Raw genomic sequence first — 17,804 nt, 5'->3', positions numbered from 1 at the left:
TCTTGAATACAGCGAGCCCTTGAATACAATGCGCTTTCCGCTTATTGGTCGCTGGGGGGACAATCGTCCGATAGGGGGTGCTAGACGTTTTACGTGAATACAAGGGACTTGCACATGTGAGTCGTAGGTGAGATGCTCGCATACGGCGCGTGGTTACTACCTAATCTGCAAGGCGTACGGGGCGTGCTCTATTGCGTAGGGGGCAGCTTGGGAGTGAACAATCAACAAAAGCCCAGTCTCCCAAGGTGGATATGAGGCACTCCAGTGACCAAGAGCTGCCTGGCTCGATGGCTGTACATAAGATAAACAGCCGCCAAATGAAAGGCGAGAAACGCGTATCACTTCCGGTCACTTAGATATAAACGACGGGCAACTCTGAACGGGGCAACTATCACCCCCTGATCGGCTTGCTTCGAGATAGGGACGGCAGCTCAGAGACACAACCAGCGTATAGTAGTAAACAGAATAATCGTGAGAGTCAGGGTAGAGCAAAGAAGTATTGTGACACTGGAAACTAAGAAGATTCGGCAATAACTGAGGCTACTGGCAGTGATTGTCCAGGCAGCGAGGTACATGGAGGATTATTTCTGTAAGTATACACAATCCTTCTGGCTGGCCCCCCAAGAGCTATTAAAGCTGGATTGTGGTGAATTCCAATCCTTGGCCAGTGTGTGTGCTAACAATGGGTTGCGAATATTAGGTGTAGCTGTGTGGAAGCTGGGTGGAGAAAGGCTGAATGACTTCTGTCCGGCTGGGGTGTAAATGTAGGATATCTGAGAATGAAGATAGTCCTGAATCCAGGAACCACGGGCGGAGGCAGAAACAATGGGGCGATGTGGCCAGCACCAGGCCCGGGTTTGGGGTGCTCAAGTGCTGCCTCGAAGCTACTATCTATGTGGTCCTAGAAAAGGCGGAACCAGAGTAATACAAGATCACACTACAGGATATCCTTCTTTTCGACAAGGCTTCTGAGAGCCAAGACACTCTTTGTGTAATATTATCAGAAACTACTCCTTGGGAAGAGAATATTCTACGGGCGGGCATTCTCATCTTATGGGCGAGCAGCTACTAGTTGAACAACATCAAAAAGATGCAACCACAGTAGTGGAAATCAGAAGTGCTGATTCAAATTCGCTGCAGTAACAAATCTGTCTACCAAACAGTGACTCTCCAATGAGTAATCAAGGGGTAAGCAACTATTAGTGCCCTTCCCTTTAAGGGTCATTGATAAAATAACTTCCGTGAGTCAATACAAAGGCTGTCCATAGCAAAACAAACACGCTGCGTCCTCAGATATCATACAGACAAACATACGAGTCACCAATGAGACGAGGCGATCATTTCTTGGCCCGCTTTCTGGCGCTAGCAGAAGAAGCCGTTCCCTTTCGCTTCGGCACGGGCTTCTCCTCTTCCTCCTCAGGGCCCTCTTCGTCGTCAGCAGCCTGGCGGGCAGCCATGCGGTCCCCGCTTCTCCTGCGGGACGCCGTTCTCCAGGATCTGGAAGAACTCCTCCTCGTTAATGGTCTCGAGCTCCTTCTCATTGATCTCCTGGAGCTTCTTGGGGCCGGCTCGAGTTCCAAGAACAATGTAGTCGGTGTCTTCCAGCTTGGTGATGACGTCGGCGCCGTACTTGATGGCGGTAGCGACGGAGGTCTTGCGGTCCATGGTCTCGAAGGTGCCCGTGAAGAGCAGCTTGAGGCCCTCGAGGCAGTTTGGCTTGCCGGCGGGGATCTTCTTGCGGTGCGTGGAGGGGATGACGGCCGTCATCTTCATCTTGGGCCGTCTGGTCACGGGTTTCTTCTCTTCCTCTTCCTCCTCCTCAACGTCGTCCTCGACCTTGGCTGGCTCCTCGACTTCCTGGGCCTCCGCGACATCGTCGTCGCCTTCGATCTTGGTCTCCTCGCCGTCCTCGGCTTCAATCTTAGTGTCGGACTCATCTTCGTCCTTAACCGCTTCATCCTCGTCCTCACCCTTCACGACCGCTTCATTGTCATCTTCGGGGAGAGAATCGCCCGGCTGGGCCGTCTTGAAGACCTTGACCCGGGCGCCAATGTGGCCATTGGAGCCGCCAGCCAGGATGCCGAAGTAGGAGCCATCGGCCCCGTTATGGTGATTGAAATCCCACTTCTTCAAGCCCTTGGGCAACTTGAGCTTGTCCGAGTACCGCTTCATCATGGCTTTGGCGGCCTCATTGGCTGCGTCGAGGCCGTGGTAGACCTCTGGTTGCTGGAGGCTCTCGACCATCTTCTCATTGTCCCAGATGAAGGAGGTGACAACGTAGAGTGGCGGCGCCGCAGCGCCTTCAGCTGAAGACATGACTGTACCGACTGCTTATTTGATGTATGTTGCTGTATGCTTGCCACCTCAAAGATAAGCTGATGTTATTATGTTCGCAGAATGAATGTACGTGGGTGATGGTGAATGTTGAAAGTAAGCAAGCAGTGCAGTCGTCGGCCAGTCAGTGTTGTTTGGAATGGCGCGTCGCGTTTTTTTTTTTTTTTTTTTTTTTTTTTTGTTCTCCCCGGGGGTCTCTAGGCAGCTGCGGTAGGGGTCTGTAGTAAGCCGTCGCTGCACTGCACTGCGCCGTAATTGTCGCTTCAGTTTAAGTTGTCTGTGCTACGCTGCAAACGCAGGTGAAGGTACGCCCCACCAAGGAAAACCAAACAAAAATTACAAGGTTCAATGTTGTTTTCAGCCCAAACAGCTGAAATGATACCTATTGACGAGATTCCTGACTGGTAGACTCATAATTCTAGCCTTCAATTAGGATTGTCAATGTCTCGATTGATATTCGGGGGTTGGTGGGACCGGGGCAGGTATAGTTGGTGGCTTTGTGCCAGATCTTGGTGCTCCGGAGTCTTTGAAGTTAAAAGCACTACGGCAAAAGGCACTGCTGCAAACAGCAACTGCCGCTGGTGACGGCAACAAGTGACAACCGAGCGTTGGGTGTTCTCCGAGCTGTCATTCCATGGCAAACGGACCCTCTATTTTCCACAGTCGCCGCAGAAACGCAATGGGTTTGATGGATGGACATATGCGCCTTGGTTCGTCATAGCCTCCGTCCATCTTGCATCTTCAAGCTCTTGACGCTGCTCTCTTGGTGGACGACGGTGCACTGGCGTGAGCTTCAGGTGGGTTTTCGGCTTCGTCTGTGTCTCCTTCCAAGCTCGTCCATGCGCTTTGGAGAGCACTTGCTTTGGGTACATGATGTTTGATGATGTTGCAATGCTAGATCTTGACTTGGAGGTGCTCTACGAGTCAACTGCATGAGCAGCTGCTGCAATTGTATGCATGCAGCTTCGGATGGTCTCTCCAGGTCGGTAGCCGCGCGCACCTTCCCAACCCTCCCTAATCCTTCCACTTTCTTCCGAATCGGACTACAAGGTCAGCGACCAGGTATTTCCGTCATTTGGTTCTCACTGGAATCACATCGCTCTTTTTTTATCATACCACTGCGTTTCCTACATCTTGCTTCGGCCTCGGCACTGGCTGTTTACGGGCCACGGGCATCACTAGCTCGGCGGGTTAGTGGGCTGCGACCCCATGATATCGTACGGTGGTAGATTCCGTCGTTCAATCCCCAGATCAACAACACCTCGAGTGCCCCTCGATTAACCCCTGTATGCGATGCCACCCTATGTTGTCTAGCCGTGTACGTCGTTCATTCGTTGATTCTTATGTCCGATTGCCTGTTCTCGTCACGCATCGTGCCAGACTCAGGGCTGCCCGGCTCTACATGTCCATGTCCCCGTCAGGGTCTGTCTGTGCGGGGCTCGATAACATGAGGCCCGGGCCAGACCTTCTCATGATGGGGCGGTTTTGCGACCAGCTGCACGTAGTATGGTCAGATTGAGCTCTCACGGAATAATTCCCATGGTGGCGCTCGATTATGGACTGCAACAACTGTGGGATTGCCACCCCGGGGCCGGGCTTGTCCCTCCGTCGACCGGAACGGGCTTGGCGTTGGCATTCGAATCTAGGATTGGCGGCCCGAATATTGGATCCATGCGCCTGCGAGCTCCTGATTCGCGGAGATATTGCCTGCTTTCGAACTCCGTGTGAACCTTACCTTGAGCAGATGCCTGTCAAACCGCATCCCTTTCTCACGATGATATAACCATCACTTCCGCCCAAGAAGGGCTCTCATCTCCCAAGACTTCTTCTCCACGCCCCTTGCTATCGTCACCGTTTTGTCTTCGCTCTCCCAGACTAGCTGCAATGGCTTCTAGAACGGCAATCGCCTTCGGCCTTGTGGCCGCCCTCGCGGGTCTTCAAGCCAATGCCCAGAACCCGTAAGTCATTCATTCGTTCAGGGCGCTCAGGTCAATTCAACATCTGACATCTTGTAGGGACGATACAGCCGAGGCCTCTCCAAAATTGACAACCTACAAGTGTACTAAGGCAGGTGGCTGCGTCTCGCAGGACACATCGGTCGTCATTGACTGGAACTACCATTGGTTCCATACCAGCGACTGGCTATCTTGCACCACCTCCAACGGAATCGACTCAACCCTCTGTCCAGATCAGGCAACATGCGCCAAGAACTGCCAGGTCCAAGGAGATTCCAACTACACCGCGAACGGTGTGGCGACGACTGGAGATACCATGACCATGAACCAGTTCGTCTATGGTGCGAACGGGCTTCAGGGCGCTTCTCCGCGAGTCTATCTCCTGGGCGCCGATGGCAACTACGTCTTGACCAAGCTTTTGGGTCAAGAGTTGACTTTCACTGTTGATCTGTCAACTCTGCCCTGTGGAGAGAACGGTGCATTGTACCCTCTCCGAGATGGACGCCACTGGCGGAAGGAACCCTTACAACACTGGCGGTGCCAAGTACGGCTCTGGATACTGCGACGCCCAGTGCCCCGTGCAAACCTGGAGGAACGGGACACTCAACACTTCCGGCGCCGGCTACTGCTGCAACGAGATGGACATCCTCGAGGGCAACTCTCGAGCAAACGCCTTCACCCCGCACCCATGCACCGACACCGACTGCGACAAGGGCGGCTGCGGCTTCAACCCCTACTCGCAAGGCCACAAGGACTACTGGGGCCCCGGCGGCACGGTCGACACCTCCAAGCCGTTCACGGTGATCACCCAGTTCATCACCAACGACGGCACCACGAGCGGCACTCTCAGCCAGATCACGCGCAAGTACATCCAGAACGGCAAGATGGTGGCCAGCGCCGTTTCGGGAGGCGACACCATCACCGCCGACGGCTGCGTCGCCGCCAGCCCCGGTGCCGCCCAATTCGGCGGCCTGCCCGGCATGGGCAAGGCGCTGGGCCGCGGCATGGTCCTCACCTTTGCGATCTGGAACGACGCCAGCCAGTTCATGAACTGGCTCGACAGCGGCGCCAACGGGCCCTGCAGCGCGACCGAGGGCGACCCGGCCCTGATCCAGAAGAACCACCCGGACACCCACGTCGTCTTCTCGAACATCCGCTGGGGCGATATCGGCTCGACTTTCGAGAGCGGCGCGCCGCAGCCGCAGCCGGGGACTACGACTACTGCGAAGCCTACGCTTACGACGACGACGAAGGCGAGCACGACTACGGCTGCTGGGCCCGTGCAGACGCAATAGTAAGTTTTGCTCATCATATTAGGCATCATGAGACGTAGTGGACATAAACTGATTATGTTACTGTAGCGGGCAATGTGGAGGTACTGGCTACACAGGGCCCAAGACTTGTGCAAGCCCGTACACTTGCAAAGTTTCCAACGAATGGTAAGATAACTCCAAGTCCTATGATAAACGTCAATATGCTAATAGAACCCCAGGTACTCGCAATGTTTGTAAGGGGGCGAGAATTTGGTTCAAAGGGATAGATAGGCTGCGTGTCCTATAGTAGCGGAGATCCATCATGTCAGAATACGATACTCGTTACATATTGACTGATACTCCTTGATTGGTGTTTGCATATTCCAAAAGTGTATGATTTTTTGTTGATTGGGTGGGATGATCAAATACTACTGTCCATTACCCAGCTGTACCTATTGCGTGTGGCTATTGGGACTTCCCGGCAAGAGCAAGAGCCTTTCTCCCAAGCTTTTCCCTCTCCAGCAAGCAGGTTCACTCGAGCCCTAGTGCAGAAGGCAAAAGTGAAGAAAAAGACGAAATCCGCACCAACGGCGTAGCGATGACACGGAGGCAAACACCATTGCGAGTCGCTGTTCCAACCCTGGATCGCATTCACTACCTACCCCTGTAGTCTTAGTCTATATACGATTTTGCTCCAAGGTAGATCTCAGCTTGATGAGCCTGGTAAGGGTTAGGGGAAAAGACCAGGTCCCGGCTTGAACCTTCGCGTTGTTGAAGTTCTGGTTCATTGAGCCTTGCTGACCGTGTGGTCGAATCACTTCCAAATCGCATTCAGCGAGTGGGATCGTCATCCTCCTCGACCTCCTCCTCCTCCTCCTCCTCCTCCTCCTCATTCTCACCCTCCTCCTGCTGCCCCTGCTGCTCCTGGCGAGAGGCTTGACCGGCCAGTCCGAGCCCGGCGTTGCCATGCTGCGTCCGGCGGTGGGCACTGAGATCGAGTCCATCACCGCAGTGGGTCGGGGGCAGAAGGCGCAGATAAAACACGCCGTTAGACCGGTTGGGAGTGGCAGGGACGATCATGGCGCCACAGCTAGCAGCGAGAGCAGCGGCACGGGCACCAACACCATCATTGCTGCGGGCGAGAGGAACCTGGCCTCCGGGGTCGTGCTTAGGGGCTTTGGGGGCGTAGTGGCCGAGGTGCTCGTACATGTGGCGCTGGATCTCGGGAGGGGGTGACTTTGCGCTGCTGCTCGTCCTGGTTCGGGTTCTGGTCCTGATTCTGGTCGTTACGGGTAGATGGGCCGGCACTCGGGAGGCGGCCGGTGGGGCTGCTGGGGGCGGAGTCGAGCTCCTCGGGAGCGGCCTCGTTGCTAGCCTAAATGAATGTTTGGTTGGTTAGAAAGTCGATGCTTTCTTCGCTGAAAATCCGGCTTCTTAAGGAGTTGGTATCTCACCATTGCCTGAGTAAGCAAAAAGAACAATAAACCAGAGAGGAAACATGATAGCAGCCAGGTAAGCGAGTCTAGCAACAAACTCTTCGAGAGGCAAGTCGTCCTTGTCGGGAGCCATGGCAGGTAAATGGTGAGTTCATTGGGACTTGGTGAATTAAAGGGCTCGCCGCTGTTTGTCTGATGGTTAATTAATTATAAAAACTTCGAAGTAAAAGGTAGCAAACAGCTACTCTTGGAGCAAATAACGGCCAACATTGGTTCCATGAAACATACCTGGGTCTGAAAAGAAGTTAATTGGATTCTCAGATGTGCGTATGGCAGGCGCAATAAAGGACTTGCCCAAGAGCTGAGACGAGGACAGGCGAATTTGTGCCACAAGGAAATGAAAGCAAGAGGTTGGCAGTTTGCAGGAGAGAACTTTGTGGGAGGAAAGCACGACAAACAATCAAAATGCTTTCAGAATCCAAAGGGACATGCACTGGGAAAATAATTAATCATTGCTCGTGGGTCAGCCGCACTATTCGCGGCTCGACTGCCCCAGCTTCAGCGTCGCGGCTGATATTTTCGCTCTCGGGTTGGTGACATCGGCGATGGCATGGTCAGCTGGGGCATGGCGTCACTGTTGGCTATGATAAGCCGAAGTGTACGAGTCTGGCCCTGTGTAGACAGATATGGCCCTGGTGGTATCATTGCAGGGAAGGACATGAGACACATTAGCTATATATCATATATATGAGAAATTCAGGGGTTCGTTCAGATTGTATACTTGCTACCACGGCCGTCGTAAACATCAATATTACTTGGGCTGAAAGCACCCCCTATCTGAAGCTGCAAGTCTTTGGGAGTCATAGAAGTACCCCCTCCTCGTCTGCCGTCCCGTCCTCCGCATGGAGATCTGGAGGCACGAGGTTCCTTGAAAGCGGCAGGTTTATTCTTGGGGGCAGCCTTCTGGGCGGCTCGGTCTCCACCGAGTGACAGGCCCGGAGGTGGAATCATCAGACGAATCCGGGGCAGACTTAGACGGAATTTAACTACGTTTCCTCCTGAGTTAGGGTTCAGGGGCAGAGCCACCACCTCCAGAGTGGACAGTGCTTTCTTTCCAGATGGAGGCGAGGGTCAACAAAATTAAGCAAGTATACCAATCACAGACATTTTCAGTATCTGGAGTACGTGTTAAAGGCGAGACTTAACCTCCTTAGGCTGATTTACTCAAAATCAGCAAGCCGACAGGTGTCATGCTGTGAGGTTGATCCCAAATACACCAGCCCTTTGACCCCTGGAATCCCTAGTCCATTTCGTTCATTAGGTCATGTCGTTTGTGTTCTACCCGATACAGGCTGCAGCACGATATATACAGCACATGATAGCACAGCGCATGGCAATTTCTACACGAGATATAACAATCAGAAACAGGAGAATAGGAGTGACCAAGAGGCGATTGGGGGTTTAATGATAGGAAGTGTTTGGTCTCTTATTGAAGCTGGATCAGCACCCGTGCTCCATATGGCCTTAGCATCTTGCTCTGAACAACATGAAGCTTGTTAGTCCAGATTTGCACGTAAGAACAAAGGATTCCATTTGGAAGCACATATAACAGCCAGGAGCAGTGTCTAACCCTAGATGACCTACATTGTGCGTCGCTTCTGGGATTGCTGGAACCCATGGAACATCCTGGTGGCACATGGAAAGCATTGGGCTTCTGAGATGGGTGTTTGAATTTGACTTGGATCTATCAAAGCCAACAGGTACGTTTTGAGCCGAATCAAGCTTTCAGTAGGTACAGGGCAACAACCTTCTGGAATCATCCCTCGAATCCTGGGATGGCCATCGTAGGAGGTTGACGTGTCGAACAAGGATGGTAGTTGGTCCATTCGGGCGTGAAGCGGAAAAGAGTATTGCCGGGCACCTTCTAGACTGCCAATGGAAGACCCAAGAGCCCGAAAAGCCCACCAACAAGTTCCCACCCAGGGCCGGCGTCAACCCCACCATCGCCTGCCGGCAGTGATGTCAATTGCAACCCATCATCACCTGCACCACCCTCACCAGCCTCTCGCGACGGAGAAACGACAAGTTAAGAGTCGAAATGATGGTCGCAAAATTATCTGACCTCCCTCCCGAGCTTCTGGACCGGGTCTGCTACTTTGTAGACCGCAAGCAGACTCTCGTGCACCTGTCCAGATGCTCGCGGCAGTTGTGCGCCGCCGCCACCCCACATTTGTATCGTCGCATCGACCTGCTCTCAACGCCGACCGGTGATGTGGACAAGCATCTGGACACCCTCGTCTCGCTGTTCCTCAGTCACGCGGAAGTTGCCTCACATGTGCGACACCTGGCCATCCGCATGCCCGACAGCAGGGCTCCGCGGGAAGAGTCTACTGTGCGCGCGCCTGAGATCCAAGAGTTCATCCGGCGGCTAGATGGCATCTTCCCGTCCAACGAGAAGCCACGGCCCAGCTTGGAGACTCAACCAACTGAGACCATTCCAGGGGCTTTCGATGATACCAATGAGGATGAAGAGGATTTGGATGCCGCGAGCGTCTGGAGCACCACCGACGAAAGTGAGGAGGAGATTGAAGGCGGCGATGAGGAGGAGGCATCCAACGAGGATATGAGCGGAAAACTGTCGCAGAAGGCCACCGAAGTCCAACGCTGGGTCATTCTCGTTATCCTGTTGACCCGGCTTCAGAAGCTCGTGACACTGGATCTGGAGTTCTCACAGCCTGCATACTGTGGCGAGATCTTCGACATGATCCTCCGATTCAACGAGCGCGCGATATCTGCAAGGCTTCCCAAAATCGAGAAGATCTGCTTCGGCTATTCGTCCGTACCTGCCCGGGGTTTACTTTGCGACGGCACCTTCTCGTTTCCCGGATTGACCTCCGTCTATCTACACCGTGTCACCAGTGGAGCTTCCATGACGTTCTTGGGCGAATCTTACACGCTCCCCATGAAGCACCTGGAATTGCGAGACTGCCGGCTCTCGCCGCCCGAACTCAACAACATCGTCAAATCCGCCAAAAGTTTGAAGTCGTTCATCTACGAAGTCGGAGAGCCGCGCACCACGTACCAGAGGCGACAGAACATCAGCTACAGGTCGATCCGACTGGCGCTGGAAAGCCAGAAGGACAGCCTGGAGTCCATATGGGTCGACTACCCTCACGACTACCTCTTCGACGAGCTCTCCACCGACGAGACGAGGCCCATAGGTTCGTTCCGTAACTTTACGGCCCTGAAGCGCTTGCGCATTGCGGGCACCTACATCTTCGGCTTCGTCTGGACGGACAACCTGGACGTGAGCCGGCTGGTTCGGGCGCTGCCAGAGCAGATCGAGGCGGTTCACGTGACGCACGCAGACGAAGACGAGGAAACGATGGAAGGGGTGCAACTGGTCATGAATGCCAAAGCCGAAGGCCGACTACCACAGCTGTCGCAGCTGCTGCTGGACATGTCCCGCCCGTACTTTGAGGAGCACGAGTTGGAACTGAAGAGGCTGAAGCAACAGGCAGAAGAGGTCGGCATGGACTTTGGCATCTACGACAACTACAGCGACGACCGGATCGTGTCCGACCACGACTGGGTGCGGTTTTCGCGGGCAGGTAACCTGGGTTACAACCGAGAAGAGATCCCGTGGGGGTTCGACGAGGAAGTGCAGTGGCCCAAGCGGGTCTCTGGGTGCATGCAGAGGCCCCGGTACGGCGAGATTTACATAGCTTCTTCATAGTCCACGGGCGTGCAAGCGTGCTAAGATACATGCATGGGCGCGAGCACCATGGCGATATTCCGGAAATCAGCATGTACATAAGCAGTAGTGCAGCGGGCGGGTTTTTTTTGCAAGCCTCGTTCGGATTTACGGAGTCTACCAAGCTGCTTACTGTAAGGCAGCGAGCTGTAGCTATGTCCCAAGAGCTTGCCCAGGTGGTTACGGAAGAGCTACCCATCTGCACAATTTGACTCGGTCCAAACCCCCTCCGTCCGAAAAGTGAGGCATCATCAACATCTGCCCGGGACATGGGTATCGTCGAAGACCAGGGGGGGCAGCTTTTTCCAGAAGCAAAATTTTACCTTGAAAATAATGGGACTGAAGATGATTTAGTAAGTAAGCCTGGCACCTGGAATTTACTGTTCGGGATGAACGGGACTGAGCGGATGGGATTTCGGAATCCCTGTAATGGGATTCGGCACAGGCGACCGAGATGCAAAAAAAGAGTTGCCTAGAGGGGGTAGGGGCCAGGGGCAGAGAGTTTCCTTGGTCCTTTTGGTCCTTGCTGAGGGACGAGCGAATGAGGGGCACTTTTAAGCCTCTGCGCCAGTGCTAGCCGCCAGCGACAACAGAGACAGAGAGAAGCTCTGCGCCAGGCACGCCCACAGCTCCTCCAGGGACAGGGCCACTTGTTTCATCTTAAGATGTGCAACCTCTCTTGTTCCTGGCTTCGATCTCTTGGCAACCGCCTGCCTCCAGTCTTTTCCAGTTTTTCATCTGCTGATATTTGCAGGAGGGCCGAGATGATGACGATGGGGGCCACACGATAGCTATGGGGCTGACACTGGAGTTCGGAGCCTTTTTTTGTTGTTGGTTGGTCACCCCCTGTAACTTTACCGAGGGAGGGAAAAAACGGCACGCCGCTAAGGCGAAAGCCAGCTACGGCAACAGGCAGGTCGGTGCGCACCATGGAGACGGAGCTGAATGTCCAGGCGAGGGCTCGATGCTTGGGTTGCAATATCTAATCTTTGAACCTGGCTCGGCCTCGCTATGCACAATGCGCGCGAAGAGTCGAATATGGATGGGGAAAGGGAAACCCCGAAAATTAATGACCAAAAAAAATAAGGATAAAAATTCGTCAGACCGTCGTGGATCGGATCACAGGTACCCTGATTTGTAAACATGTCATCGAGCTGAGTTAATATTGGCTGGCGATGGATGGGGGAGGGAGGGGAAAAAGAAAGGCGCCGCCGAGCCACACACACGTCTGCCTACGATACGTCGGGGCTGCACCTTGGTTCTTTTTGACGCTGTTGGCGTTCTTCAATGACACGCCCGCGATCTCGACAGGCCAGCCAGCCGACCGCCACTATTGGCGACCTGGGCTGCAAGCCACACGTCAGGTCTGTCGTATCGGCATGTGTAGGTAGTCAGGTAGTCAACTATGTAGGAGGAGGCAACGGTATATGGTTTCGCACCGCCGGGTGCCATACGTAGCTTATTCGAGCTAGTCAACTTTTCCCTTGATTACTTGGTAGGTTTCCCGCCATTTGAATATGGTTGTTGCTGGTGTTACGCGACTCATGCGAAGAAAGGTTATGTAGCAACGAGAGAGAGCTCCTATGTACCGTGGGTGGTACGCAAAAGCCGCTAGCTCCTTCGCGGGGGGGACGCCAGCCGCCATGCTGCGGAAAAAGGACCAAGATTCAAGATTCAAGATTCCTCAGACTGGCGCAGCAACATAACCCCGCCGGGCTCAGGCCAGGCCAGCAGTGCAGTGCCAGTCCCGAGAAGAGGGAGGATCTGGATGAAGCAGACTGGAGGAAGGAAAAAGCAAAAGGTTACGGAATCGCATTTTCGGGCTTGGCACGCCTGGCCGTGCTCATTGGCCCATTGTCCGGGCTGGCAGATGCAGAGCACAAGACACAAGACCCTCCCTGCCTCCTGCCTCCTGGCGACGCGTGGTGTGCTGGTTAGTGTGCCTTCGCTGCAGAAAGAGTCGGCGAGCGAGCTCCAATGAGTCCGTCAAGTGCCACATGCTGGCCGGGTCTCGGGTTTCAAAGATGGATCATGGACGCACCACCACGCGGTCGAGGCATTCATCGGACACCCCAGATAGATTATGTAGATAGCTGAGATTGAAGTACATATTATTGCCAATGCCAATGCCAATTGCCAGGGCGGCTGTGGGCACTGGAGAAGACTACTAAAAAAGTTGAAGGCATCGAACAGAGCAAAAAATCGCTTATTACCTATTAGTTCCCGGTACCTTGCTCTCGGGCCCCCCTCGCATCCCATCAAAGCGGTTCCCTGGCGCAACAAGAAAGAAAGCAAGAAAGAAAGTCAAGAAAGCAGGGCGAGACATCCCGCGTCGACCAAGTTTGCCCAGCATCGGTGCATATGAGACGAGACATATAACGCTGTCTCCCCAGAGTTCCTCCCTGGCCTATTATTATGTGACCCCATTTCCCATACTTTGCTGTCTGTCTTGGCCCCGTATCCTGTTCGACCTCGCTTGCTTGCTCCCCCGGCCCAAGAGAGAAGGAGAGCCGCCTCGTGTATCGCTTGCAGGTTGCAGGTTGAGCGGCACAGACAAGTGCAAGCAACCTTAACTTGACTGCCGTTACAGCTTTGGAGGTTACATGCAGCAGCAAGCAGCGGTAGCCAGAAGCAGAACTTGTCCGTAGGTTCTCATCATCTCCCAGAGAGTTGATCGGCAATTCTTCGCCATACCTGCAACTTTTCCCTGCAGCCGTCTCTCATCAAACACGAGCAAAGATGGCGGGCACCAGGCTGCAGAAGCCGACGCCGGTGGCCTTACAGCCGAGGCCACGCCCCAACACGCTGCGCAAGAAGCCACCGCCAGTTTCGATGCACAGCTATCCCTCCGTGGCCAAGCAGCAGCAGCAGCAGCAGCAGCAGAGACCAACCCCGGTCTCCTTTGACAACACGAGATCGTCGCCCACGGTCCCTACGAGGCGGAGGCACGGCTCGCTGTCTGCCGTCAAAACAAACGAGCCGCAATATCAACAGTACCAATACTACGCACCATATCAGCCCACTCCCATTCCGTCGTCCCTGGACCAGCGCATCATCAGTAGCAGCAACAGCAACAGCAACAGCCAAGACGGGCGCCGGGGCCAGGACCGGGGCCGGTCAGTTGATGCGGTTGAAAATACCACGGCAAGCACAATCAACGAGTAAGCGACCCTTGCATTGAAACCGTATAATTTCCTCCCCCTCCAAGGTGGCAGAACCACCAGCCGCCTATTTGCGTCTTGAACCACCGTAGTTGGTGCTACCATCCTTGATGCACCTTGGTCTGGTGGACCGGTCGGCCCATGTTCATTCCCACCCCAGACTGCCAGACTTGCTTGGTTGTCGGATGTCTTTGATCTTTACCTGTGTCCCCCTTTTTTAAAGTGGTTTTCGCCTGCATTCAACCGCCGGTTGGCAATTTGCGCGTTTTGGTCCGGCGCGGCACGTCTTATGCGAAAGGCTGCGAGCTGCTCGTCCAAGCCGATCGGCAAGACATCTTTCCCCATGTTTCGTTGGAATCGACCCAGAGTTTACCATGAGCGGCTCAGTGAGCAGCACACTTAAACATATTTCATGCAGGTTCCACCCCTGATGATCTTATTCTTCCCCACCCTGTGCCTGGCGCGCGCGCTGGCTGCGCGAACTACCCTGCCACCACACCCCCAAAAGAGTCCAAGACCTGCAAGACCACCCTTGCACATGTTCGTGGTTAGCGCTACGCCGAAAAAAAAAGCACCATCATTTCCACACAACTGCCGCGGGCGCAGCTTTAACCTCTTCAGCGACAGCCTCGTACTATTCCCAGGCCCAGTGGCTTGTAGCCTCCTTCTGGGCAGTATCCTAGAACGGTCTAGACGTAGCGCGTCCTCCTGCAAAATGGGCAGACACTTTTTCAAGTGAAATGGGCTTTGGGGGAAACAAAGAGACGGAGGAGCGAGAGCGAGAGAGCGCCGGGAAAATGCACTCCTCTTGCCTGTCGTTCCTCGTCCCCCCTTTTAAAAACTTCAGACCGACCACTCACACACGCCTATACACACGTGGGCTGTTGGATCGCCGCGCGTTGAGTTGTATTGCGATACTCCCTGACCCTAGCACGCCAATCATTTTAATCCCTTGAGAGCCCCACGGCAACCTGCCGATCGCTTTAACTTGCCATCCCCGTCCATATGTCTGGGGGCCCGTAAGCCGGCAAACATAACTGACCCTGACCCTCACGTCCTGCCACTTACAGATTTGCTGCTGCGAGACCACCATCCCACCACCACACACGAGCTCGCTCTGCTTCTGCTGTCGTGTACACGCCCCGGTACGACAACAACCTGCTGAAGCCCTCCAACGCCCTCGCCCCCAGGAGAAGCCCCAACACCAACAAGATGGTTGCGGCCACAGCCGACCCCGGCCCTGCCTTTGTTCCCGTCACCGCTGCAGGCGGTGGTGGTGGTACGAAGGGAGGCAGGCCCAACATGGACCGACAAAGCTCCTTCGGCGCGTACAACGCCGCCTCTTCTCCTTCTTCCTACTTTCCGCAACAACCACGCTCTTCGACGAGGCCGACGCCGCCGCCCATCGCCCCCGGCTCCTACGCCCAGTTCGACAACCGCCCGTCGCCGCCGCTCACGTGGCAGCGGCCGTCCAGCAGCAGCTCCAACGCCAGCGCGAGCACCGTCATGACGCGGGAGAGCCTGATGCGCAGCCCCGCGAGCAGCCGCACGAGCTTCGAGTCGTGGGACTCGTCGATGAGCCCGCGCAAGGCGGACTTTTCGCCGTCGTGGCAGCGGCCCGCCCCGATCAAACAGTACCGGCGCAGGGCCCCCGGCGAGCTCTTCGCCGCGCTGCCGGGCGAGGTCATGCAGCTGATCCTCGACCACCTGGGCGATCTGCATCTGGAGCCGAGCAGCACCAGCTGTGCGACGTGCATGATGAGGGACTTTTGCTCGGTTGCTCTTTCGGCTAGGAAGCTCTTGTTCCATGCGAGAACGGCACTGTAAGAACCTATTGGAGAGCGTATTTTCAATTTGACTGCTAACAACTAGGCAGCTACGTGAACATTGTGCTGGTAGGCAACGATTCGGCTGTGCAAAAGAAACGCTACAAGCTCAATGCTGGCACACGACTCGTTTTACTAAGACGCACACTCAGAGCGAACCCGTCGGTCAGCGCCATGGTGCACACCCTGAAGGTGCCTACCGCCCCCGCGGGCGTCGCCGTGGAGGAATACCAGAACCTGGTGGCGTCGGTCATCATGGCCTGCCCCAACTTCGAGCAGCTCGTCGGCCCCATCGTGACCTACGACCACACCTGGAACCGGCTCCACCACGCCCTGTCCACGCGGTGGAAGCTCAGGGAGATGAACTGGGTGGTCGGGCCGTCCCCGTACCAGCGCCAGCGCCGGATCCGATCGAACTCGACCGCCGCACGGATGATGGCCCAATCCCACAACCCCCAGCAGCTGCACGCGCCCCCGGCGATCTGCAGCCGCAGCAGAGCCTGGCCTTTCTCGACTTCAACACCAACTGGGGCCGCCTCCAGACGCTGTCCATCCACTGCCTGCCGGGCGCCACTTTGACGCCCCTGTCGCTGGTGGAATCGATACTCGCGCACATGCCGAACATCGAGCACCTCTACCTCTCGAATTTACCGCTGACTTCCTTCGACGACTCGAGCCTGCTGGCGCTGCCGTCGCTCAAGACGCTCTGGCTATCGAACCTCCCCGGCATTTCCAGCGCGGGCCTGTCCAAGTTCGCGACGCGCCAGAGCGCGCAGGGCCTCAAGGCGCTGACCCTGAAGGACCTCAACATCGACTCGCTCCCGGCCCTCGTGCGCACCTTCTCGAACCTGGTCTCGCTCGAGAAGTTCGCCTTCGTGCAGGACCGCGCCCCCGTCCTGCCCGCGGACGAGATGATCTGGCTGTTCCCCTACCTCGCCTCCAAGTCGCTCCGGACCCTGCACTGGGACATCCCCGTCGCCGGCGGCGGCGGCGCGAACGCGAACCCGGCCGACCCCATCCTGGCCAAGAGCATCGCGGCGGGCGGGTTCCCGGCGCTGCGCTCGCTCCGCGCGCCGAGCGATCGGGATGGGATGTTCCAGGCGCTCTGCATGCCGGTCGAGAAGATCGAGCTGGCGAGCGATCGGTTCCACGGGCGCGGCCTGACGAACAACAACAACAACAACGGCCAACAGCGCAGCGGCGGCCCGACCTCGCCCACGGCGACTTCCCATCAGCAAGCGGCGATGGCGGCAGCTGCTGCCGCGGCGATGGAAAAGCCCGGCGCGCCGTCGAGCCGGAACCTGCACCACGCGCGCCTCGCGGCGCAGAACCGGATCGAGGCGGCGCGGTCGCGGCCGCGGTACTTTGTCAACGTGATCGACGAGGACGGGTCCGTGGTGGAGAAGTACGGGATGTCGGGGTACATGGGGCAGGTCGAGTCGCGGATCCGGTACCACCTGCTCCCCGACGCGGGGGCGACGGACGAGAACGGGGGGCTGGTGGATATGGCGGACGTGCTGGCGGACAACGGGGAGAGCCTGGTAGGTGGGGAGCGGGAGGGGTGCTCGGGCAGGTGGAATGCGAATGAGACGAGTAGTGCGGACAAGCGGGATCGGGAGAGGTGGTGGCATACGGAGAGGGGGGCGGTGGAGGCGGGTTGGCTTGGCTTGAGGGAGAGGGGCATATGATGATGAGGTGAGGGGGGAGGGGGAATGCATACAACACATACTAATGATCTCTACACGATAAAGACAGCGACGGTATACTTGGGTTTCTTTGGGTTAACGAACAACACGCCGGGTTTTGGGGATTTCAGGTATTTGTGTCAGGATCAGGGTCAGGGCGCACAGTTTAGGTAGATATCCTCCTTGGAGCAAAGCAAGGTAGGTCTATGGGCTCTTTCGCATACTTACGACAAAATGTAATACTACATAGCTTTAAATGATACCCCAATATGGATACAATAACTCATTTCGAATTAGATGATCTATAGCAATCATACGCATCCGCTATTTTCTTCAGTGGCAGTACTACTTCGAATGTAAAAAGCAATTCGGCGATACGTGTTTTGTCGGGTTTGATTCG

At 55.6% G+C, this 17,804-nt stretch overlaps 8 protein-coding genes across 8 annotated transcripts; 6 read left to right on the top strand and 2 right to left on the bottom strand.

The window, feature by feature from the left end:
* Positions 1-1,434: 1,434 nt before the first annotated feature.
* On the bottom strand, positions 1,435-2,316 carry PG997_005704 (replication factor C subunit 1; the record flags this gene model as incomplete). Its single annotated transcript, XM_066810019.1, has 1 exon — positions 1,435-2,316. The coding sequence occupies one exon, from the start codon at positions 2,314-2,316 to the stop codon at positions 1,435-1,437; it is 882 nt and encodes a 293-aa protein (XP_066668942.1).
* Positions 2,317-4,218: 1,902 nt separating this feature from the next.
* Positions 4,219-6,088, top strand: PG997_005703 (carbohydrate-binding module family 1 protein; the record flags this gene model as incomplete). The annotated part of the gene is made up of 6 exons (XM_066810018.1): positions 4,219-4,292; positions 4,350-4,731; positions 4,787-5,583; positions 5,651-5,728; positions 5,782-5,796; positions 5,989-6,088. The coding sequence occupies 6 exons, from the start codon at positions 4,219-4,221 to the stop codon at positions 6,086-6,088; spliced, it is 1,446 nt and encodes a 481-aa protein (XP_066668941.1).
* A 285-nt stretch (positions 6,089-6,373) lies between these two features.
* On the bottom strand, positions 6,374-7,111 carry PG997_005702 (uncharacterized protein; the record flags this gene model as incomplete). The annotated part of the gene is made up of 2 exons (XM_066810017.1): positions 6,374-6,870; positions 6,997-7,111. The coding sequence occupies 2 exons, from the start codon at positions 7,109-7,111 to the stop codon at positions 6,374-6,376; spliced, it is 612 nt and encodes a 203-aa protein (XP_066668940.1).
* Positions 7,112-9,076: 1,965 nt separating this feature from the next.
* On the top strand, positions 9,077-10,714 carry PG997_005701 (uncharacterized protein; the record flags this gene model as incomplete). The annotated part of the gene is made up of 1 exon (XM_066810016.1): positions 9,077-10,714. The coding sequence occupies one exon, from the start codon at positions 9,077-9,079 to the stop codon at positions 10,712-10,714; it is 1,638 nt and encodes a 545-aa protein (XP_066668939.1).
* A 1,305-nt stretch (positions 10,715-12,019) lies between these two features.
* PG997_005700 (uncharacterized protein) lies at positions 12,020-13,638 on the top strand (the record flags this gene model as incomplete). The annotated part of the gene is made up of 4 exons (XM_066810015.1): positions 12,020-12,096; positions 12,298-12,657; positions 13,323-13,376; positions 13,446-13,638. 4 exons carry the CDS (start codon positions 12,020-12,022, stop codon positions 13,636-13,638), a joined length of 684 nt encoding a protein of 227 aa, XP_066668938.1.
* Positions 13,639-15,105: 1,467 nt separating this feature from the next.
* Positions 15,106-15,720, top strand: PG997_005699 (uncharacterized protein; the record flags this gene model as incomplete). The annotated part of the gene is made up of 1 exon (XM_066810014.1): positions 15,106-15,720. The coding sequence occupies one exon, from the start codon at positions 15,106-15,108 to the stop codon at positions 15,718-15,720; it is 615 nt and encodes a 204-aa protein (XP_066668937.1).
* A 173-nt stretch (positions 15,721-15,893) lies between these two features.
* Positions 15,894-16,298, top strand: PG997_005698 (uncharacterized protein; the record flags this gene model as incomplete). Its single annotated transcript, XM_066810013.1, has 1 exon — positions 15,894-16,298. One exon carries the CDS (start codon positions 15,894-15,896, stop codon positions 16,296-16,298), a length of 405 nt encoding a protein of 134 aa, XP_066668936.1.
* Positions 16,299-16,333: 35 nt separating this feature from the next.
* On the top strand, positions 16,334-17,407 carry PG997_005697 (uncharacterized protein; the record flags this gene model as incomplete). The annotated part of the gene is made up of 1 exon (XM_066810012.1): positions 16,334-17,407. The coding sequence occupies one exon, from the start codon at positions 16,334-16,336 to the stop codon at positions 17,405-17,407; it is 1,074 nt and encodes a 357-aa protein (XP_066668935.1).
* Positions 17,408-17,804: the final 397 nt, after the last annotated feature.

The sequence above is a fragment of the Apiospora hydei genome, assembly GCF_038363865.1.
Source record: "Apiospora hydei strain CBS 114990 chromosome Unknown utg000005l_segment0_segment0, whole genome shotgun sequence".
In the NCBI taxonomy this organism is placed as follows: domain Eukaryota; kingdom Fungi; phylum Ascomycota; class Sordariomycetes; order Amphisphaeriales; family Apiosporaceae; genus Apiospora; species Apiospora hydei.
The sequence above is the reverse complement of the archived record's forward strand: the minus strand, read 5'-3'. Positions and strand labels throughout refer to the sequence as shown.